This window comes from Pleurodeles waltl, chromosome 6, assembly GCF_031143425.1.
Source record: "Pleurodeles waltl isolate 20211129_DDA chromosome 6, aPleWal1.hap1.20221129, whole genome shotgun sequence".
Classification (NCBI taxonomy): Eukaryota; Metazoa; Chordata; class Amphibia; order Caudata; family Salamandridae; genus Pleurodeles; species Pleurodeles waltl.
Genome location: NC_090445.1, coordinates 399,494,912 through 399,519,860, shown reverse-complemented (window position 1 = coordinate 399,519,860; position 24,949 = coordinate 399,494,912). Strand labels below are relative to the sequence as shown.

Sequence of the window (24,949 nt, the reverse complement as noted above, 5' to 3'; positions counted from 1 at the left end):
CAATCCATTGCATAAGTCTAAAGTTATGGGATGTACATGGTACATTGATATGAATGTGTTAACAACACTGTCAAATGTTACCTCTGTATGGAACTACCATCTCACCCCCAATGAAGACACAGGGACACCTGTATCACAAGTCACAGTGCAAGGGAGGGCACACTGTACTGCAAATCCCTAAACATACTGCTGACAACCGGTCAGCAGCCAAACACTCGTTCAGCCAAGGAAACAACACAAAGCAGATGGTACATCCTACAAGCCTGGGATGCAACACAATAACACAAAAGAGTCACAGACAAAACAAGACAACTACTGCCATGCAAGCTGATATAAATGGTCCAAGCTACATCAAAATGATTCCATTCATTTTCTCTTTCAGCTGATCAGGGGTATGGGATCCAGCCATGGATCATGACACATATTGGCAACCCAAGTACTGCAGCAGAGCGTGCCTACAGTGACGCACATAGGAGGACAAGCAGCATAGTCGAGAGGACCTTCGGCATCCTCAAGTCGAGATTCAGGTGCCTCGACATCACTGGTGGTAGCCTCCTATATTCCCCTGAAATGGTCTGTAAGATCATCCTAACATGTGCCATCCTGCACAACATTTGCATAAGAAGGAACATTCCCCTCCTGGACCCAGACCCACACATGCCTGAAGAGGAGGAAGAGGAGGATGCTGGCCTGCAACATGAGGGGGAACAACAAAACACGGCCGCTGGATTGCGTAGGTGCCAACATATCGTTAACAATTTCTTTTAAATATAATCACCATCACCACCTAATGAACTAATGTAAATAAACATCGATAATATTTACCACTTCATGGTCTGGCTAATCATTTGTGCACACCTTTAGCTCAAACTATCAGAAGAAGACTGTTACCTTATGGAGCATTGCTGATATACCGTTCAGGACACAGAAAATCCCAGAACAATTGGGATGCGTATCATACAACGGTCACATATACACGCACTGTAAATGACTGAGATCCTGTACATTTCACCTTTGAAGGGCAATAGCAGAGGACCACACCTATTACACACATAAATGTTTGAAACATGGTTCATTGCAGCATATGGCACACAACTAAGACACCATCACTCAATAAGGGGAAAAAAAGCCTCATACATCAGGCAGTTGATGTGCTTTCGCTTCAGTAACAGGAATGTATGACCAGACCCTTGAAAGCAGTAAGTCCAACTACATACAATCTTTGCAACGACTATCTGTGACTAGAGTTCCATATAAGCAGAACATAGACAGCACAAGTGCCACACATATGATAAGCATTGCGCACATGACATTCCATGTACATGTCAGCCCATTCCCCAACTCCTGACGCACCCATGCACCTGGTCACAACCCACCTGTCTGAAGGGGTCCCTGTAATACGAATATGTGTACCCCGATATTCCCTCCGCTACACACACAGACTAACAAGAGTAATCCAGTGTGCTACACCCTTTCCTATGGTATACCATTGTCATAGTACTATCTGACTGCATGGTCGTCAGCTCAATTAATACACTGGCTTGGAGTTTCTAAGCCCTGGTATCACCTGTAGATTGCTTCCTGTGTGAAAGGTACTGTTGGCCATTAGATTGCAAATCTCATCTACAGGACTTGTGAGAAACTGATGCATCCCACACCTGTGATCACCTCCATGCACACCACCCATTTTAATATGCACTGCCCCTGCTGATGCCTCGAACAGCATTGAAGTTGACATTTTGACAAAAACACCGTTATGCATTACTACTAATGAAGCTGTGTAACACAGCCCTTGGGTTCATGTGTCACCCTCAAAAACACAGGACATACACAGTTTGACATGTCAACTGTCTAGTTCTCCCTCCAACCAGTCTAAGTCAGACCACTGATGATGTAACTTGTGAAATTGCTGGATCCTGATTGACCCTGCATCCTGTCAGTCTGACTGGCACCTGTCTATGGGTCACCCTAAAGATTCCCTGTGGTTACATATGTACCACACTTGCTTTATGAAACCTCTCATTCCTCAGAGGGTATTTTGTCATGTGTGTCATCAATGCATACTCAAATACATTGTATAGCATCATCTGCCACTTATTTGTACCATATTTGTTACATTGTCCTTGAATAGCTAAATCATAGGCCATGCCTTGTCTGGGTCTCATTAATGCACGAACGACAAAGTGTGACAGTGTACCTGGGCCATAGCCTGGGATTGTGTACATGGCCTCCAGCAGAACCAGCAACCTCAGATAATGTCCATCAAAAGTCTACACGTGTTAGGACCCTGACAGTTCACACGCTGAATTACATTGTACACAACATATTGATGGGCCGTGTGTGGTGAATAGCTGCTAAAATAATCAGCACAGAGGCTATGATGTTCCCAGATGCAGTGAGAATTACAGAGGCCAACCTGTGTACAAATGTTGTAATGACACCTGCCGGAACATGACACCTGAGACATTATCTCACTCAGCACACCAAGGTTGCCCTGTTGACAGTCTCATTACACGTCTTCAATGACAGGGTGGGACCATCCCCATGTAGGTTTGCATGCCCTCATTGACTTTACTCACATTGAACTCCGACGGATACTCAGTAGATACAGGAATAGCTGCCACTGACTCATGATGAGACCTGGACGTAACAGTGACAACATATACCTCAAAAATGTATACAGGATCAACATTGGTCCACGCACAAGACACCTCCATGCAATTGATCACTGGAAATATGTGGACACGGGCTGCCTCGTATGCTGGTCCACCACAGCCACTGGAGAGTTGTGGCTCAGTTATATGACCTCAACTGTGGCGTCATTATACATTTCCGGTTCACCTTTGGCTGTCAGGGACAATTACATAGTACCCACTTCGTCAATCATTTGCCTGACTCACTGTGACATTCACCACCAAGTGCCTAGGAAGCAAGTGTCAAAAACCTAGGACCGTAGGATGGTGAAATTGTGTCCAATTGACATGACCAAGTTTCTGCCATCTATCTGGTGCATGCTTTTCCATTTGTGGTGTCTACGTTACCCAAAACCTTGGGAGGGCACACAACGGATGTTACTACATGTATGACTAACACATGCTCTATCTAATTTCCACATTGACTTGCATCTATGGTATTGACACATTGACTACACATTCAACTAGCATATGTTCAAGAATGCATCTTGTGATGCACACACACTGGGTCAACAACTACATTAGTGGCCACTGCACACACATTGAGCCATAGACATTGAGGTATTGTACCCATGTATGTCACCTTGCTATCCTCTCCTGATGGCAAACATGGCCAAATTGTGCAAGACATATACGTAGGCCACACATATGGTCATCTAGTGCGTCAGCCAACCGTCAAACTCCAGTTAAAGAAGTAGTGGCGCATTGTCTGCTGCAGTATGATGTCTTATATATGAACATACACCATCAATCACCAAAGTGGTTTCAAGCAGCCTATCCCAGTTGTGTCACAAATGTAACCTTCCATTAATATTGAAACATGCAACTAAAATTGAGAAGTATTTGTCATTATGCGTCATTTTTTCACGCATACAGCTTGTGCGTCATATTTTTCCATGCACAGGAGTGAAAATTCTGCTGCATCCAAATAATTGTAACCAAAAAGTACTATTATTTGGAAGCAGCATAATTTTGACTCCTGTGTGTCGAAAAATATGACGCTCAATCTGTATGCGTGAAAAAATGATGCATAACGATAAAAACAGCTGCCATTTTATGCAGGATGTGATGTAATAGGATATCCTGTTTACTGATTCTGTACAGTGGGTGTACTTTCACTTTCACTTTGCAGTCTGTGATTCTTCTAGACTGTGTGGCTGTGTTCAGAGTGTTGTCCAGTGATCTTGTGCTTTTGTGTCCTGTGTGCTATCTTACTTGTTGGTTTGTGAAATTAATATTGTTGTTTTATACTGTCTGAGTGTGTTTTGTTTACATTTGTCCAGTATAGTAGTGTTTTTGTTGTTTTTGGGAGTCTGTTGTGGGTAGTGCTAGTTTGGGGATAGTTGGGCTCTTTTAGTTGGTAAGTTTACTTTGTTTTTTCATACTCCTACTTTCCCCATTTCCTCCTTTCTTCACTTTTTTCTCACCTATTCCCCTTTTTTGTGCTGAGATGTCGGGTAGGCAACGTCTTGGCAGGATGGGTGAGGAGGAGTTGGGGGGTTTATATGGCTGGTGTGCCATTTCCTCCCAATCATGATCGAGGCAAGGGGCAGGGTAATACAGGGGTATCACACTGAGGCACGGAAAGTTCGGTGGGGAAAGGTGCTGCACCACTTTCTGCGCGTGTATGGGAGCCAGAGGAATGACTACCAGCTGAAGCACCGCTGGGCTGACCTCATCTCCAGGGAGCAAGATCTGCTGGACCACCTGGGAATACTGATTGGTGGCCCTGTTGGTGAGTACAGATCATGTAAATGTGCACAATCAAAAGCTGTGTAATGACATCAGATGATTGGTACAATATCTGCCAGCTAAGCTGCTGACTGTGTGTAATGCAGCGGAAACATACAGGTAATTGAAGCACTATGTGAAGGATCACAAATGCTAGCTGTCAGGCAGCACATGCTCTGCAAAGTTACAGGATACTTTTTGCTTCATGTAATTTAGTGCCGCAACAAAACAAAAGATGAGCCTATCATGTCTCTACAGGTCACATTTGCCAGTGAAGTATAGAGGTACTAAAATAATAGCAATTTTTGTTGATGCAACAGCTAGACTGACTTTGGAAACACAACATGGTGCAGAAAATGAGTGCTGCCCTCATGTCAATTGAAGATAGCAATGTGGCCCAGACATATGTCACTGTGTCACATATGTGTCTCTGGTGAGTGTGTAAGAAAACCGTTCACGGAAGTTCTATGGTTGTTAGGGATTATTGTGCTCCTTCATCTTTTTGGATACATGTCAGATCTGGATTAGAAAACATTGGGAAAAGGTGTAAGGTGCCCTCAGCTAACATCTTAGATTGGTATTTGGAGTGTGTTGTGCCACATTCTGATTAGGGATGGCAGTCCAAAGGTGTGCACAAGGGTTCATATATCTAGGTTTGGTGCAAATCACCAATGCTGGGCCACATCAAGTGAAGAAACTGTAACAACATGAGGGCTTACAAAAGTCCCTGCCCCTCTGTACATTGTACCTATATGTCATAAATGTGTCATGGCCACATAGGCTGTTTGACAGGTAATGCAGTCCTCAAGTAACCAGCCTTTGGATGTCTCTCTTGGATGCACATGATGAGACGATTATACACCATTATTATTTCTGCTCACTAATGAAGGGGCATGTTTGCTAACACATGATAGTCATGGCCACTGCATGTGTGTAGATATGTGTGTAACTGTCACACGAGTCCCATGCTATGTACATGTTGGCCGTGATATATCCGATGCTGAATGATCATGTCTGAATGGCTTTCATTACTTATGTCAGCTTACACATTGTATTTGTCTTTGAAATTGTTGGTCAGTGCACAGATTCTGAGCACATTTTTCCTCCCATGCTTTACAGGTGGACCGGCACCCTACACCGTGGGAGAGGTGGCTCAATTTGAGAACCCCGAGCACTACAGTAAGTGTTGATATGTCTGTTATGTGTTGTGTTTGCTGGTGATGTGTGATGGACTCCTGTGTGTTGAACACATAGCAAGGTGTGATGCGCTGGCCAATCGTTTGTCTATTTCCATGAGTGGGTTTTCATTTCTTAGAAAATTTTGAGTTGACCAATGCGTATCCAATTGTATTATCTAGGGATTGTAGTCCATTCCTGTAGGGCCCGCAATGAGGACTGGGGTGAGTCATGTGGATAACACTTGTATCAATAAGAGTCGCACTGGAACTCATCTCAGATTGAGTCTGCTTGTCAGACTCACATTCTCCCAGATTGGTACTGCAAATCGCTTTCCAAAAGACTTCAGCTTCCCTCTTCACCAATGTACTTATTAAACTGTAGGTTGAAATTTCTGGCAGCATGTACTTCCACATGTAGTACTACAAGTATGTGGAACTTGAGTGCAATGGCCTAGGTGTGCATCCAAATCATGATCATGGGTGTTCTTGCTACTCTGTGTCTGTTGAAAGTCATGCCTTACTGGAAGTATATGATGTGGACCAAGGTCTGTATTTCCTGACGTGTGGCGCTAGGATTGGTCAAGGCTTTGCAGACTCCTAATTGTTGATAGACCTTACCTGTGGTGTGTGTGTGGAGCCAAACACGTGTTGAGCTTTCTATACACTCCTGGGTGTGCATGTTGTTTGGAATTGTTTGTTATTTCTCCACCCCCCCCCCTCAAACACAGGCATGGGTTTGTGAATAGGGTACCTAGGACTGATGCTACCAGTATGTTACACATACATGTGAAAAAGTGAATGTTTGGTCACACCTACTATACACACTCAGGTATGGCACATGAGTACTGTACTAGCAAGTCCAATTACAACTTGCAGACCATGTGGCTTTAGTTTTCCTCATATACACTGACATCTGTAGCCCAGGCATTGGCAGAGGATGTACAGCATGAATGTTAGCTGACAACTGTCAGAACTCAGATGGCAAGTTAATGCCAGTTGTTACCCATCTTGTAGGTTTTGGATGTGCTATGTGTGAGATGACCTTTGTAGGCAGGCCTGCCATGTACTTCCTCAGAGACATTCAATGATCTGTATGGTGATATGAGCTGTTACAAGTACAGTAGATGTATTGTCAGATTGACTGTTTGTGCCATTTCACACAATGCAGCTCCTATGGTAAATTGTTGGCCTTTGTCTTCACAGCTGCAAACATGACACACCTGTCCCGGTCCATGAGTTCCAGAGGCGGGCCATGAGGTACAAACACATACTGCAGGTATAGTCGGGGTTCAGGAGGATGGCCCGTAGATACCAGAAGGAATGGGCCTCCGGAGCATGGTGGGCTTCACCACAGGGTGGCCCCACTTTGCCCACCACAGCCACCACCAGCACAACCACCGGTTCTACCCAGGTGCCCCCACCCACAGCCGGGACTGTTGTCCCTACATCTGCTGTACTCCCAGGCCCCAGCATTGCAACAGCTGCAGGGCAGCCCACTGGCATTGGCTCCACACGCACACAGACCTCCTCCACCGGTACACAGACAGCCCCAGCACCAACAGTTGACGCTGCATCATTCCAGGAACTGGAACGGAAGATAGACTATGTCTTGCGTAAGATAAGCAATCTGAGCCTGGACGTTCGCCACATAAACAGGAGTGTGAAGTCGATTAACCGGACACTCCGGAGGGTCAACCTCTAGACTTTTGTGTAAATGGACATGATGCCCTCCCCTCCCTCCTCTTTCCTTGTTCTCATACTTAGTGGGCTTAGGGGGATTAGTGTTAGGTTAGTATATTCTGTTAGTTTAGTTAGTGTTAGTGGGTGGGGGGTCATTCTTCTTTCTATTTTTACTTATTAAGTGTGTTGGGCTATGTTAGGGTTCTTTTGTGTTTAATAAAAAACAAAATACAAAAAAAATACATAAAAATAATAAAAATTAAAAAATACAAAAAAATATATATTTGTTTAGTATAGTATAGTATGTGTGTTGTCCTCCATGTGTCCCGTCTCATAATGGGGGGTTGATGTTTAGAACGATTAGTTACATGTGATAAGTAAGTTTAGCTTAGGTTAGTTAGGGACAGTTGTGGGTAATGAGTAGTCAGGGTAGATTAGGGTAGGTAAGAGTTTTCCCTCAGTTTCCTCTTCTGTGATTACGTTTTAATAAATATACTGTATAGTTAACCCTTTACATTATGTGTTAAATGCTACTTAATCATGGCCTTGGCATTAGTGTACATGGATTTTATTCTATTACATTTGTGTCCTATGCTACAAACAAATCCAAACTGAGCTGTAAGATTGGCAGCTACCCCAGAGCTACCTTGTAAAGATTCCACCATTCGTTGCAACCAACAATCACAGTTAAAATGGATCCCAACTGGTTTTCTACGTCACAAACAGAGCTTCCACCCTTGGTATTGGGGGAACAGTTTTAGGTCTGACTGCAGTGTGATGTTCAAGGACACCCTTATCAGATGAGTTCTCGTAAACACTCTTGTCTTCTTGTCTTCATTACTCACATAGATCATTTGTGACACTGTTCAGCATGATTACCTATTTGGATGTAAACTCAGACAGCTTAATTCATGCAGTGTTTTGTAGTGTTTGCTTAGATTTGTGTGCACTGTTATATGTGTTGTATTGCATGATGACAACATTTAGCTGCCACTATTTGATGACTTAGATATCCCGTGAGTAAGCATTATTCTGTCCAACACAGCATGATGGTGTGTGGTTTCTCACTTCATCAGATATTCCCCTCTGGAAGGGCAGAGTTTGATGCAATCCTGGCCACTGTGAAGATTTATCTGACTACATGATATCAGGACAGTTGTATTGACAAGCTACATGATTTTACAGTAGGCACATTTCAGTTATCTACTGCACAGTTGATGTGTCACATTATCCAGAGACAGATTTGTTGTGTAAGTGCTATTTATTGAAAAGTGCTGTAGTGCTATATGTACATTGTCCATGATTGTGAGTCCATTCTAGTGACATCTTACATTGTGATCCTACACAAGGGGTTAAGGTAATGCTTCTGACATGCTGGGGTGATGTTTCAGACAGTGCAGAGGGACAGGATTTGCCAATGAGTAAGAGAGAGACAATCACTGGGCAGGCTGACAAGATATACAGTGGTTAGCAGAACAGTCATTGAGTAGAGTTGTTGTAAGACTGGCATTTTACAAAACGCAGGACCTTGGTAATAGTTGGCCATGTGGCAGGGACTAGTGCTTCCGGGTACTCTTCTGTGCGATTGTGATCTGTTCCATGTCTTCTTCTTCTGATGTGTGTGTGCCTCCTCTGTCCTTGTTGGTGGTGGTTGTGAAGGGGCAACACACACCAGTGTTAGGAGACGTGGAGTCAGATATCCTGGTCGCTGCTACCTGTGAAGGTATTAAGGGCAGTACTGCTGCAAGGAGGATCTGCTGATTCTTAAGAATGGCAGCCACATCACGATGGTAGGCAGCCAGGTCGGCCCTGAGGGGTTCAATGTTGTATTTGTGCATGTGTTCACAGGATTGATGTTGTAGGTGTTGGGTCAACTGTATTACGGCTGTGCTGATTTCCTTCTGTGTTTTTTGCTGTTCCTGCAAGATAGATGATAGCGCTTGCATAGCTGCTGCCTGATCTGCAGATGTCATCATGCACGAGCGCACCCCCTCAAGGCTGGCTGCCATAGTTTGCACCCGCACCTCCTTGGCCAGCTCCCTCTGTACTCCGACTACAGTTCTCTCAAAGCTGGTGCCTATGTCGTCTGAGTCCTCAGCTGTATCGGAGCTGGCAGGTCTTACAATTGGGGTGGTGGGTGGGTCCTCTGTGATGACTGCTTGTTCTGTGCTCCTCCTTGTGACTGAAGGTGGGGTGTGGAGGGTTCCAAGGGCCTCTTGGATGGTCTCCAAGACCACGAGTTTATCAGCTCGTCATCCATATCATCAGGGTATTCTGAGACAGGCATATCCACAGGTGATCCATCTTCCTCTGCAATGAAACGGGGTACAATCAGTGGGTCTGTGTAGTGGCATTAGTGATGTGACATGCCTGCCTTGTGATGAATTCACATTGTGATCTTGTTTCGTGTTCATTACTCCAGTCTTTCAGATGGACATTCTCCCAGGCCTATGGCCCACCTGCATGTCACATGTATAGTATTAGGGTATTGGACTTTTCTGCATCATCTCCTCTGTTATTGTTTTAGGCCAAATAGTGATTTGCCATCTTCTTGTCCTACTCAACCCTCCGTCTACATCCATTCTCATGGTGAGCCCTATCACTGGCTGTGGGTGTTCTGATGGTACTGGCAGCACACTTACTAATCTGGACCTGCCCCAGTCTCTGATCTTTCACATCCACTTAAATGTAGTTGACATGTGGCATATCCTATGCATAGCATTGTTATGGCACGATATGGATGTTGGCATTGGTAATGTGTACAGCTGATGTTGGGAATGTGTGGTACATTCGATTGCCCTGATAATCATAGCAGTGTCCTATGTCTTGCTCTGACTGTGCAGGTGTATTTCAGTGACCAGTTACATGTGTCCCCCCCCTCAATGCTGTTGTCTGAGCAGTATGCCATTTGGGATGTTACATTGTGACCCAGGCACAGGATGGACGCTGACATATGCAGCATGGGTATGTCCTTAGTGCTGTGTAGCTCCTATTGTTGTTGACATTGGCTGATGTTAGCGACAACTATGGGCATTACCATTTGACAGTACTGTGGCCTTTGTCTTCTTTCAGGGGATTACTGTAGCTGTCATCCTCAACCCTCTAATTTAGGAGTGAATGATCCATGGGGAAGTTTCTGGCATTGGCTACTTGAGCTGCACACAGAGCGGAGGTGGTAGTGGCAACTGTTGTCGGTGTTACATTCCAGTTGTCAGTATGGCTAGAGGTTGTTATTAGGGCCCTAGTTAATGTAGCGGGTATGGTGGCTGACGTGTGCCAGGATGTCAGTTTGACGTTGTGCCCTTCCCTCCTGGCGTGGCTTTCCCTTTGCTCCAATGTTTGGCATGGCAGCATACCCCCATGGGACTTTTGTTGGTGTAGTGTAATGGTGTGCCCCAGCTTCTGTCTGTGCAGGTCATGCCCCATTGCCATCCCACTTTGCCCATGACACTCCATGTATATGATGACTTCCATGGATTATGTGGTCAGTATCCCCCCAGTTGTAGTTGACATTAGTGCATGTTAATTCCCCATGCGACTTACCCTGCATGTGGGTTGTCTCCTGGTAATCTGCGCTGTCCTGTCCTTGAATCCCTGTGACGATCCCCTCAGGGATGATGGCTGTGACCATCTCCTCCATGTGGTCCAGGGGCTCCTGGTGTGCTGGACTCCCTCCTCCAGTCTGTAGTGCTGCCTTCCTGTTCCTGGCCATTTTTTCCTTGATCCTGCGCTTGCAGTCATGCCAGCATTTCTTGCACTCGATGACTGTTCTGCGTACTTCTGCCACACTGTTGATCTTGTCGACAATTTGTTGCCATATGGCCTCTCTCCTACTAATAGGCAATTTTGATGTGACAAACAGTTGGTGCTGGTGTTCCGTCACCTCTTTAACCAGAATTTCCTGCTCCTCTGCACTGAAGCGACACTTTCTTTTCTAATTAAAGGTGTCCTGGTTCTTGTGTGGGTCCTCCTGGCTGGTTCCTGGTCTTTTGTCATCTTCCTGGGGCTGTAGGGGCATCTGGGATCCATTTTGGCTCTCCTCTGCAGATATGGCTGTGTTTGTGGCGCAATTGCGTCAAAAAAACGCTGCATATACGGTGTGCGGAGTGGTAATGCAAGTTACTTCGCGTTTGCGTTGTTTTGCTTTACGACTTGCGGCAGCGGTGTGCGTCAAAGAAAATGACTCACACCTGTGATTTGCGCCGCCGTGCGTCAAAGTATAAATTTGACGCCTGCACGGCGCACAGATATGGCGTTAGGCTGCGGTAAAAATGTTGACGCAAAACTGCGCCGGTGCAGTTTTGCGTCAAAAAGTATAAATATGGGCCTTAGTGTGCAGCAACACCAGCAATGTTTGACCCACTACTTTATAGAGTGGTTACAGCATAACCACCATCAGCTTAAAGAAGGAAAGCAAAGGAAACAAGCTACAGGGATCACCTTGGAACTCACTTCCCCTATAGAATGGAGACAAATTCTGTGATAGTAAGAGGAGGTCTAGAGATTCAGAAGCCACCTAAAAAGAGAGGCACACAGACAGCAGCCTTTCACTGGGTTTTAGTTTTCAGTCAGAGTTAAGCCCAGCAGAGACATGATGGGCCTATAAGTAGCATATTTAACTTAAATTATCACCCTCCAGTGTGTTATCAAGAAGCACCCTCTAAGGTGCTAAGAGTCACAGACTATAAGAAATTAAAAAGGCAGTGATCTGAATGACTGAATGAAAGGATGGATGCATAAGTAAAAGGGAGGATGGGCGGAGTGAAAGGGTAGTTGGATGGATGAGCGAAATGATGGGTGAGTAATAGCATTGAAGGATGGATACAAGAAAGGATGGATGTAATGATGGATAAGGGAAAGAATGAATGGGTGAGTATAAGGATGAATGGATAGATGAAACAATGGATGGATAGGTGGCACAGGAATTGCTACAGCAGGGGTGGAGAGGAAGTTCTTGGGATTTTCCTGCCTTAAACTCAAGAGACAAAGGCTCATAATTAATGTGAAAGTAAGGGTGGGTGGCATAGTGAATGTAAGGATGGATGGCTGGATATGTGAGGGAAAGGGTTGATGAATGGGTGAGTGAAAGGATAGAAGGATGGATGACTGAAGGAATAGATGGATGTGTGAAAGGGAGGGCGGATGGACGGTTAAAAGGATGGATGGATGATGATTGAAAGGATGATGGATGGCTCAGTGAAAGGATGGATGGATGAGTGAAAGGGAAGATGGACGGATGGTTGGACAGATGGATGGTAGAATGGATAGATGGAGTGTAAGGGTGAATGATGGACAGAGTGAAAGGGTGGATGAATGAGTGAATGTATGGATGGATGAGTGAAAGGGTCGACATAAGGGTAGATTTAAGGATGGATGAGTGAAAAGAAAGGTACATGAATGGACAGAAGAGTGGAAGTGTGGATGGATGAGTGAGTGAAAGAATGGATGGGTTAGTGGAAGGGTACATGGATGGATGAGCTGAAGGGTGGGTGGAAGGGGAGATGGATGAGCCTAAGGATGGACGGCTGAATGAAAGTGATGGATGGATGGATGGAGTGCAAAAAATGTATGGATATGTGAAAGGGTGGATGTAGGGATGGAAGAATGAAAGAATGCATGGATTGGTTTTATGGGTAGGTTTGGAGACAGATGGATAGGTTTGGATATGGATGTGCTGAATGGTGAAAGGCTGATGGATGAAAGAATGAATGACTGAATGTAAAGGTGAGATGGTGGATATCAGCGAGTGAATGGAAGGGTGAAAACATCAAAATCTTCTATTATCTCAATCAGTTTAGATTACCGAGTGATAATCTTTCATCTGCCCTTATTGTGACACTGTACTAACACAGCATCATACTATGCCATTTGAAAAACACCATAAATATCAATGGCATGACATTAAAATTGGTTAATGCACAATAAAATATTTGCACTCCCTATTAGAAACTCATTATTCCGCCTTTACTAACGGACTACGCTTTTCAATATCAGCAGACATGTGCTCTGCTAGTGGAACATCCCATAATGGGATAGAAGAGAGAGAGAGATATTCATTGCAATGGTCTCTCCATGCAATGTCATCAAAAACAGAAAACAGTTATCTATGGCATGACTGTTAAGGTCATGGACCCTGACACTGAAATTTGAGGGTTCTAGTCGAGGTGTGTCTGTGGTAATTTCCCTACTTTCATTTCTTTTAAACTTTAAAAGTTTAAGGTCCATACTGAAAGGTGATCTCACTCTTTTTAATTGACAAAATTTTCTTTACAATTTGTCCAGAAATTTCTCATTTTAAGTATATCATTCATCAAAGCCTAAAAACCTCTCTATCGTTCTCCCTCTCACTCTCTTTCCCTCAGTTTTTCTTATTCAATCTCTTTCTCTCATTCACACAGCCACTCAGGACCTTAGACGCTTACTCACAGACTCACTCAGACACTGATGCACTCACTCTCACACCCAGACACACACACTCACAGCCACTCTCATTCCCAGATATATCCTCTCATACTTATTCTCACACTCAAAGAGACAGGACGCGTCCAACTCCCTTCGAGCATGGCCAAAGGGCCGTGCTCAGCACAGGGTTAGGTGGATATGAGGATTGGCCATAAGGTCTGGCTCAATTCCAGGCCCTGCGGCCAACCGCCGCTGCTCACAGCAGAAGGCCATGCACGGAGGTGGTTGGATTAACGTGTAGTAATGAACATTAGTTTACAGAAAAAAACAAAGGTTTCAGGGAAGTTATAGTTACCATACAAATTCACCTGTTAGTTATCTCAAGTAACTATAAATTGTGCCATAACTACTAACTCCTGCCCTTACCATGCACTGCTAATTACCCCACAAATTATGGCACTCATGACATCTTTGATAACATAATTGATAATATCAATGTAATATTTCTAGTAAGATTTTTGATGAAAAAACAGAGCCTGGAGGGGGGTCACGTTATAGTTACCTTAGGACACAAGGAAAACAGATTAAAATATTGGTCCAGCAAGCAGGGAGCTGTTATTTAAAGCAGCCCCCTGCTTGTGGGAGCAATGCCAACTCCTGAAAGAGTCAGGAGGTGGCTGAGACTGTGGGGGCCTTGAGACTCCCCTGCGATCCCCCAAAATAAACAAAATAAATAAAAAAGTTGAAGAATCAAATCCAGGTATCTCATGGTAGTATGTGTGTTTTTATGGTGATGTTTTTAATTTTAAGCATTCCAAGTGATGGAACATTGAGGTTTGTCCCAATCAAATTCTTTGGGTTACATGTCATAGTTATGGCTGGACACTGCACCGTACACAGCCATCTTTGTCCTGGAGGCTAATTTCTCCAACCCTCACACTGAAAGTTGAGGATTCTAGTCTGTTTTTAGGGGTCATTTCCCTGTGTTACTTTCTTTTTTACTTCAAATACTTTAGGTACATAACAAAAGGTCATCAAAATCTTTTTACTTGATAATATCTAATTCTAAGTATATCATTCATCAATGCCTGAAAAGCTCTCTCTCTCTCTCTTTCTCTCTCTCTCTCTCTCTCTCTTTTTCTTCCTCTTTCTCTCTCTTCCATCCAATTATTGGATGGAAGAGAGAGAGGGAGAGAGTTTATTTCAAAGGTCTCTCCATACAAAGACGCGGGGCTTGGTGATTATAGGGGATTTGGTTGCAGGGCCTGGCTTCCCTGTGGCCAATCATTGTGGTGCACAACCTTTGGCTGTGTGCTGAGCATGGTTGGGTGGTTATATGGGCTTGGCCGCAGGGTCCCGCACGGTGTTGAATAGTTATGGGGGCTTAGTTGCGGGGCCCCGCACGGGGTTGGGTGGTTATAGGGGCTTGGCCACAGGGCCCCTTGTGGGGTTGGGTGTTTTTAGGGGCTTGAGCCAACCAACGCTGTGCACGGCTGAAGGCCATGCAGGGTGGTGGTTGGAATATTAATAATTAAAGCGAATTACATTGAAAAAATACTGTAGCAATTCACTGAAAAAAACAAAGGTTACAGGGACACTATAGTTAGGAAATAGAATTTTAAAAAACATAGAAATTCACTTAAGAAACCAAAGGTTACATTGGCGGTATAGTTAGGAAATAGAATTTAAAAAACATGGAAATTCACTTAAAACACTAAAGGTTACAGGGATGTTATAGTTAAATTCTGAATTTACTCACACAACACCATAGAAATTGAGCAGTTATGATTAGTTATTTCAAGTAACTATAAGCTTGCTGCCTAAGGTAACTATAACTCGTGCCCTCGCCATGCCCTGCTAATTACCCCAGATGTTACAGCACTCGTGACAACTTCTATTATGTCATTAAAAACACAAATGAAACATTAGCAGTCAAATTAGTGAAGAAAAAACTATGCATGTCGGATGCAGTTTGTGCTGTAAAAATGGAGAACAACAGGATCATGAAGCTGTTGAAACTGTTGGGCCACACTCTATGTTCTCATTTATATCCACACTGCATGCCAGCTTCTAATGCATTTGTTAACCATATTTGGCATATGGTCCTAGCATTTACCTTGGAATCATCGTTAAATCTATTTTCTGACTCCAGTTTGTCCAAAACCCAAATGCACATCTCTTAAACAAAGTGGGCTCAAATCAAAGTGAACTGTTCACAAGGCCCTGTAAGTCATGCGCTATGGTGCAGGGATACCAGGGCATCAGAGTGTACCATTCAGACAGACTACTGATTCATCTCACTCCTACCCCATCCAGCCAAGCTCTTGGTAAAAGCTGTCAAAAGACGCTTCACTTATCAAATCATCAACCACCAGCTCCTCAACACCATGCAGTCAGGATTCAGACTCAACCACAGCACAGAGCTATCTCACATTGCAGCATCAAACGACATCCTTGTGGTCTTAGACAGAGGAGAAACTTGAGCAGTCATGCTACTAGATCTCTCGGCAACTTTGACATGGTCTCCCACCCCATCCTGATCAGATGGCTGCACAGATCCGGCATTCAAGGACCAATCCTCGAATGGATCTATATATTCTTAACTGGAAGAACTCAAACAGTCAAACTGCTGCCCTACTCCTCTGAAGCTTGGGAGCTCATCTGTAGTGTACCTCATGGCTCCTCACTCAGCCTCACTCTCTTCAACATCTACATGATCTTGTTATCCGATGCCATCTGCACCCACAACATCCTCTTCTCTGGGATGACACGCAACTTATTCTGTCCCTCTCAGACAAATCCCCCAAAACAAAGAACAAATTCACTGCCTGCAAGACTTAAGTGACAACCTAGATGAAGTCCAACTGTCTCAAGCTGAACAAGTCTCCTCTGAACAAAACCAGAAAGACTGTCACTCAAGCCCTCATCAGCACCTGGCTAGACTCTGGGAACTCTTTCTGTTCCGGGTTCTCGAATCACCTAACAAAGTTACTGCAGATCATCTAGAATGGAGCAGCCAGACTCATCCTCAGCCTCGCATGCCAGTCTTTCATGAAACCATACCTGAGGAAGCTCCACTGGTCCTGATACATAAGCATGCACAGTTCAAACTCCTTGCCCAAATATACAAAGCACTACATAAAACAGGCCCAGCCTACATGAACATCCACATTCACTTCATGAATCTTCCAAACACCTCTGCTCTGCCAGACTGCTATTAGCATGTCTCACACATTCAATAAAGCAGAACTGGAGTTTGAGACTCTTTTTAGTTCAAGACTTCTCTTACTTGACTCCTTAACCATTTGAATGACATCACAGCCTCCTTCTCGCTTCTTGAATTCTTCAAGAAGATGAATACCTGAGACTTAAAGTATGTCCTCCCACACCTACCAGGGCCAGCCTCACACACCTGCACAGTACTAAATACTCTTAAGTGGAATAGTGCCCTATGCAAATATATATAACATAACCATTCATGTCAGTATCTCTGCAGGACATTCTTGCAATTACCTTGTAATACTGAGACCTTTTATCAGCAGATCTCTCCAGTTCTAGAGGAAAAACAGTGGCATTTTTCACCTGCTCTGAGCAGACAGGTGATGTCAGAGTCTGCGCTGATGGAAAGAGGGGCGTTGGGGTGGTAAACAATCTCTGCAGGGAAGGCATGACCCACTCTGGTAGTTGGGGGGAATTGTTTGTCCCCCTGTACTGCTGCGGGTGTCATGTGGTAAAAGGTTGTTATGCTGGGCACAGACCCTGCATCAGAACAAACCAGCCCTGTGACATTGGGCCTAGAATTATGGGGGCAGTAGTTTGCATGAAGACTCTTAGAACAGTGATTTGCACAATTAAAGTTAACCCTTTGGGTGAAAAACTTGAACACCCAATAGGGGCCTAAATTGGCACCTCTACCCTTCTGGCCACAACGTTCCATTAGGCTGAATGTGTTCTAAGATTGAAATGTTGCTAAAATACTGTATCACAGTTTCCATCTTGTGAAAGTTTTAGCAGATCCTTCAGAGTTCAGGCAGCTAAAGGATGGGCTACATTACTACATATGCATGAGAATGAGCTTTAGCATATTCCATTTAGGATACATCAGGAAATGTTAGTGCATGTGTGCTACTAAAAATAAAAAAAAACATACAAAAAAAGGAGAGCGTGCTGCTCTTCCTTTGCAGGGGCTACTACAGGGATTGTAGTTCAGCTGAATTCACAACTAAAGCGGATGCTTTTTAATCAAAGCGCAGGTAAATTTAGCACTAAGAAATATTAGCAAGAAATCTTTGGGACAAAAGGAATTTCATATTTGTAGCTAAGACATATATTGACATCAGTAAATGATTATTACCCTGTATGATTGAATTCCTTAATTTTAGGACTATTACACCTTGCATTGCTTTTGAACATCTTTCGTATTTATGCACAGCCTTTCAACAAAATCTCTATGTTAATAAAATAACTGAAATAAAATATGTGTACAAGCATATTTTGCTTCATAAAAACTAACCATAAAACAAGCCATCAAATATTTCATGGTTACAAAATTATCAACATATTCTACTGCAGGAAACATAGACTCACGTGAGATAGGAGTTAGTCAGATCTCCAATGGTAAATAATACCAAGGCTGAATCAGAAAAGGAAATGCCCCCCATATGAAGTGCTGAAACACGCAAGATAGGACTCGGTGCCTGCCACAGATTTCAAAAGTAGGTTTTCTCATGAAGTGTGTGGATGGAGTATAATATGGGGTCAACCCCCCCAGCTCTTCTACACTTGCACAGACAATATATGCGGATACTTGGAGGAGGCTGTGCCTCCATGGCAGTCCATATGGGGCTGAAGCTGGCCATAATTATATGAAAGACAGGGCTGATTGCATGTTGCCCTCTCTTTGCCTACAGTGCAGATGCCACTGAAGCAGGTGCTCTCTGTAGAGCAGCGACCATTCGCTGTGGCTTACTGTAGTGGCTTATGCTGAGAAGGGAAACCTGGCAATTACCTGCAGTGACTCAGATACAGCCAGATGGCGCACCAAGGAAAACAGCATCAGATATGCTGTTTCCCTTCATGATAACTGTTCACCGTCTTGTGCAGTCTGTGTGATTGTCCTTAGCCTCATCAGTTCACCTACATTTCAGCTCTTTGGAGTGACAGTAGGAAGTGCAGCATGGTGGTGGTTACAGGTGGGCTCCATTTCTTCTCAGATCCTACACCTTCCCCAGGCACACTCACAGCAGAAGCAAGTCAAGCCTCAGAATGATATTCTTCATGATGTTTGACACTCCAAACACTGAATAGTGGAGCTGTGGGTTGATCAATAAGGTGACATTTCAAACAAAGCAGTGATTGAAGGGGGTGAACCAATTACCCACTTTTTGGGTGCTAATTGTGAACTGATCTAGGATATAAGTGACACTTCAACAAAGGCTGAGCTGAAACAGCTTTTTGTCAAATATTTGAAATTTTGTAAGTTAGCTAATACTGTTTTAGTCCATACCCAAGTAAATTAAATAAAATGCAAATGACAGAATATCATACCTGCTTTCATCAATTGTCCCCCAACATTAACTCAAACATTCCACCTTATCTTATGTCATATCAAAGGTGTCAATTGTGGATTGAGTAATTTACATTCTGAATAATAGTATGTTCCTTTACAGTTCCAGTAAAGTGTACATGTGAATGTTGCAAGGCTGCTGAATTCATAGCGACCCTGTCTGTTGAAGAGCTGTGTAGTGAGGCTGGCCAGAAAGAGCTACTGAGACTAGAAGAACTACTGGAAGGTAAATAATTTGATCACAAGACCTACATATTTACTGATAATTATGAACACTGAGGAATATGCATTTTGTGTATATTAAGAGAAGTACAATTTTTTACATACTTTCCACTTCAAAGGATTTTCAAACTACAGGAGTAATGTACGATAGAAAAAAGGTGATATATGTATAAGTGCAAGACACAATAAGCAAATCATACATCCAATGTGTTCTTCTGAAAATGGTCTAAGTTGATAGGTCTGGCACATTCAAGATAGACGTATTTCGTTTTAATTTATCATTTGCAATATTTGGGATAGCATTCCATGAAATGCATGAAATGGAGGTTGTTGGATTGTAATTTTTGTTTGTGGGAAAGAGGCACTACAAATAATAAAATATTCTCAACCTCAAACTTTCATGACCTTATAAAGGAACTTGTCCTTGGGCCTGGTTCCTTATTTAGTCATGCAACTCTGTGGTGACTTGCAATATCCTTGTCATGAACACTAGAGGGTACTTTAGTCCTAGTAATATGTGGTTGCATCATCACACATGTCACAAACTGCTTAAATCAGTATGTCTTTCACATTTATATGAAATAAATACTGCTATAAAGTCATCATTTTGGCCTTGATCACCCCCAAACGTTTTCACCGACACTGGTGCTAGCTAACTCTGACTGTGCCCTGGGCACTGCTAGCCAGTCCCAGGGCCAGTGCTCTGTGTAAAATGGTGCATGCAGATCAGACATAATTATAATTGGCTCTGACAATCTGCCTATTAGTCCTTAGTATATGCTAGAGTGTGAACGTTTAGGGACCCCATTGTAGTTAGGACACACATGGGTGCACGCCTGTGGTCTCTGGTGTCATTGTAAAAGCAGGCCTGCCTTGCTGGCTGCTTTTAAATTAAAGTTAACCCCAAATACAATTTTTAGATTTAAAAGTACTTCTAAAGTCTCAAACTACCTTGTTTTTCCATATGTCAGGCCTAAGGTCCGCCTTAGGTGCCCCAAAGGTTGGGTGCAGTGTAAATTTAAGCAGGGACTTTATAAAATAGGTTTTATAAACCCTGGTGAGGGGAAAAAAGCCAGACCCTATTGTAGTACATTGGCTCAAATGGCTAACATTGAGAGGCTTTATTTAAAAATAATAAAGTCTTATTTCGGGAAACATCCCCAACCAAGACTCCTGAACAACAAAGTAGTGAACAACGAAAGCAGAACAACGCTTTTGTTAACCACGATTTTGTTGTTCTGTGTCTTAACCACGCATGTGCTGAACAACGCACATGCATGGTTAAGGCACAGAAGAAGTGAGTTGGCTTTGTTGGAGGATGCGATCAGGTAAGTGGGGCAGGGGCCGTTTTAGGGGCGGGGTGGGGGGTTGGGGCATTTTTAGTATTAGGTTCGGGGGTGGAGGGGTCATTGTAGTTTGAGGGGTGGGGTGGGGAGTCAGGGTAGTTTAGGTTTTGGGAGGGTGGGGGGTCACTGTAGTTTTAGGGGCGGGTGAGGGTATCGGGGTATTTTTAGTTTTTAGGGGTGGGGTGGGAGGTTGGGATAGTTTAGTTTTAGTGGCGGGGTGGGGGGTTGCTGTAGTTTTAGGGGCAGGGTGGGGGTTGGGGTATTTTTAGTTTTTAAGGGCAGGGGTGGGGGGTCGGGATAGTTTAGGTTTTAGGGTGGGCTTGTGGTAGTTTTAGTGGAGGGGTGGGAGGTCGCTGTAGTTTTAAAGGTGGGGTGGGGGGTTGGGGTATTTTTCGTTTTTAGGGGCGGGTTAGTGAGCAGGGGTAGTTTAGGTTTAGGGGTGAGGTCGGGGTTGCTGTAGTTTCAGGGGCAGGATGGGGGGTCGGGCAGTTTTATTTTTAGGGTCGGGTCGTTGTAGTTTTAGGGGCGGGGTGGGGGGTCATGGTATTTTTAGTTTTTAGGGGTGGGGTGGGAGGTCGGGTAGTTTAGGTTTAAGGACGGGGTTGGGAATTGCTGTAGTTTTAAGGGCAGGGTGGAGCGTTTGGAGTATTTCTAGTTTTTAGGGGTGAGGGGGTCGGGGTAGTTTAGGTTTTAGGGGGTGGGGGTTGCAGTAGTTTTAGGGGTGGGGACTCACTGTAGTTTTAAGGGCGAGGGTGGGGGGGTCAGAGTATTTTTAGTTTTTAGGGGTAGGGTGCGGGCCGGGGTAATTTAGGTTTAGTGGCGGGGTGGGGGTCTAGGTATTTTTAGTTTTTAGGGGTGGGTATTGGGGTAGTGTAGGTTTTTGGGGGTGGGTGTTGCCATAGTTTCAGGGACGGGGTGGGGGGGTCAGGGTATTTTTAGTTTTTAGGGGTGGGATGGGGGGTCAGGGTAGCTTAGGTTTTAGGGGGGTGGGGGGTTGCAGTAGTTTTAGAGGAGTGGTGGGGGTTGGGATATTTTTAGTTTTCAGGGGCAGGGTGGGGGTCGGGGAGTTTAAATTTTAGGTGGGTGAGGGGTCGTGGTAGTTTGAGGGGTGGGGTTGGGGTAGTGGTAGAATAGTTTTTAGGGGTGTGGGTGCGGGGTTGGGGTATGATTGTTTTAGGGGTGGGGAGGTCGGGGTGGGGGAATCGCATGCTGGAACCACGCATGCCGTTCCACACATGGCTTTACCAGGAATGGCTTTACAACGAAAAATCGTTGTTAAGGCATTCGTGGCAAAGGCATTCATGGTAACAATGCGGTTGTGGTTCCGACCGCGTTGTTTAGTCATGCGTGGTTCCAGCATTCGTGGTTCTGACTCCTATTCCATTATTTCTGCTAGAAAAGAGATAAAAATATCATGTTTGATATCACATTAAAAGTTAGAATAAATCCAAAAACTTGCCGACGTTGCATTTATAACTAGCACAGTGAAAGTTTTAGAACTCTTTTTTGAAAGTTGCCAAATTCAGCCCTGTAGTGCCCTTTCCTGATTGGTCAGCCTCTGGCAGCCTGAGCCAAGCTACCTTAATGAGGTATGAAGTGGCCTTGGCGGGAACAAATGAAGCATCTGATAGGAGGAGAACTGCTGCAGCAGATGGCAAATCAGGATGGGGGTAGAATGGCCAAACTGGTTTTCAAAGAAGGGAAAGCCAACTAGGACAGAAACCAGACCCACCCATTTCCTTCTCTCCCAGCTAGATGGAAGCCCCAGTAGTTAGATTAGGAGAGGGGCTGGAAGGTGTGTGTTGGGAAACTTAGCCACATCGGTGGGTGGGCTCAGCCAGATGTAACCTCCATGGAGAGATTTTCTCGAAGCTGGGTTTTTAAAGAATGTTGCTTTCTCGGATTGTTGTTTGCCATACTTCGCAAGAAGTGGTCACCCCAGAGGGTGGCACCCTGAATCCCATTGGTCAGGAGTAACCCTTGCTTGCCAGCCTAGAACAAGGATAACTATGGCAGAGCTGCCCAGCAATGCAGATCCCTGATGGAAGAAACTACTGGAGTAGATGAACTGCCCTGTTGTACCCCTGGTCTGCACCTGAAGGACTGCACCCACAAAGACTGCACCAGCTTCACACTTTGGGCTTCACCAAGAAGAATAATTTGTCTTGCTTCTGCAGCACCAGGAGTGGACGCCCTGTAAGCTACAGGTAATAAAAGAAGCTGACCAGAGTCCCCTGCATCAAATCCTGCAAGAAGAGCCCAGCTGACCAGCATCCAGGTGCCATTTAAGGAGTCTGACCAGGTGCATTCCGGAAACGGTATTTGCATCTTCCAGGAAGCACCTCACAGCTTCCAGAAATTTAGATCAAGTTTGTGGACACTTCAAAGACCCAAAAAGGACTTCAGGGAGAAGATCCAGAAGTTTGGAGCACCTTAGTTTAAATGTTCCATAAGGTGACCTACAGGTCGACGAGAGTCATTCGGGCAACATCGAACCATGACCTAGCCTGAATTTCAGGTTTGTCCAGCTGAAGCCCTGAAGCTTTTCTCCATTGATGAGACATCCAGGAGTTGACTAGGACCTCACCCTGACCCAAGCCTATGACGTTGCATCGCAAGCTGGCCTGAAGGGAAGCTTCAGCCAACGACAAGAGAAAAAGCCCAAACAAAGAGAATAAGTCAGAAGGTACAATTTTGACCGTGGCCTACAGCTCAGTGTATCTGACTTGGGCTCCATTGCGGTTGGCATCAAACTTTGACTTTTTCCCAGTCAAGTGCTACCAGATGTCCCTGGTTGGCACTTTTTGTTTTTAGGCACTAGAAAGCACATTTTTGCACTTAATCTTCAAAAATCCATATCTCTGGTTCCCTATTTGGATTTTTGTAATTTTAGTGTAATTTTGAAGATAACAAAATATTACATATTTGTATAAATTGGTGGCAAATTTTTATTGTGTGTTGAGTTATACCTATTTACTGCTTTGTTGATATTAAATGCTTTACACACCTGTCTCCTAAGTTAAACTTAACTGTTCATGAGCTAAGCTACCAAGGGTTGAGCAAGTATTAATTTATTGAGACCTTGAACTGGACCTAGTGTGGGATTGTGGCCTGTTACTAAGTGTAGGTACCTAACTGCCCTTAATAATAATCCACTTTCCAACACATACAGTGATTGCAGGCATTAAGAATAAAAGCACAATTAGTAGCTCAAATTGAAAAAAACAAAAAGGCAGATAATATTTTGTACCTATTGGAGTCTTTCTATCCAATGTCAGGGGGATACTTTGTAGGATATCTATCTATCTGTCTGTCTATCCATCTATCTATCTATCTATCTATCTATCTATCTATCTATCTATCTAGCTATCTAGCTATCTAGCTATCTATCCAACCATTCATCTATTGATTGGTTTACATATTCACTGAAAAAACATAGATAAATACTGAGTTACGGTTGTAGATCAAATGCATGAAACCACAGAGATTAGCCAGTTATGGTTACCAATGCACAAAACACAGGTCATAATTTCTGCCACACACTATATTGATTTATTGATGGCTATGTTTATATTTCTGTGCTATTGTCAATTTGCTGTTCATAGCATGTGTTGTGTGCATTGGGATCCTGATTTACTCGTTGAGTCAGAAATATAACTCAGTTTTAATCTATATGTTTCAGTCACTTTTATGTTTTTATAAAATAATGTACTTATTTGCAACCCCCTGCTGCCAGACTTTTGTTTGTGCCCAACTGGATTTGAAAACAGGATGACTATTGTGACCAAAGCCTCTGCTAAAACCAGCTTGGGAATAAAACCATCACAGACTTCAGCCATTTGCAGTGTGGTTTGGTTGTAGGGTCCCTGCACCCAACCGACTGAGGTCAGCCTAATTTCTTTGTGCATGACCATTTGTTATGCATAGAGGTGGTTGGGAGGAGGTCCTGACCTGCAGACTCTCCCTGAATTTAAGCCAGCATGGGTGGCCAACCCATGCTACACACCAATAACCCACCATGGACATGTGCAGCAGCCACCCTCTATATCTAATCATCTGGACCATACCACCTTGCACCTACTACATGTAATCTGTGGTCAAAGAGTCATGATAATATCTGCCTGGGTTTTG

General features: G+C 44.0%; 1 protein-coding gene across 6 annotated transcripts in view; it reads left to right on the top strand.

Moving 5' to 3' along the window:
- LOC138299775 (cytosolic phospholipase A2 gamma-like) overlaps positions 1–24,949 on the top strand; it is a 380,498-nt gene that overhangs the window by 224,975 nt on the left and 130,574 nt on the right. For 4 of the 6 annotated variants that reach the window (XM_069238318.1, XM_069238319.1, XM_069238324.1 and 1 more), the window contains 2 exons: positions 5,544–5,603; positions 19,354–19,476. The exons of 1 other annotated variant lie outside the window; for it this stretch is intronic. In XM_069238318.1, coding sequence (XP_069094419.1) covers positions 5,544–5,603; positions 19,354–19,476 — 183 coding nt within the window. The remainder of the gene's footprint in view (positions 1–5,543; positions 5,604–19,353; positions 19,477–24,949) is intronic. One more of the 6 variants, XM_069238320.1, reaches the window with a different exon arrangement.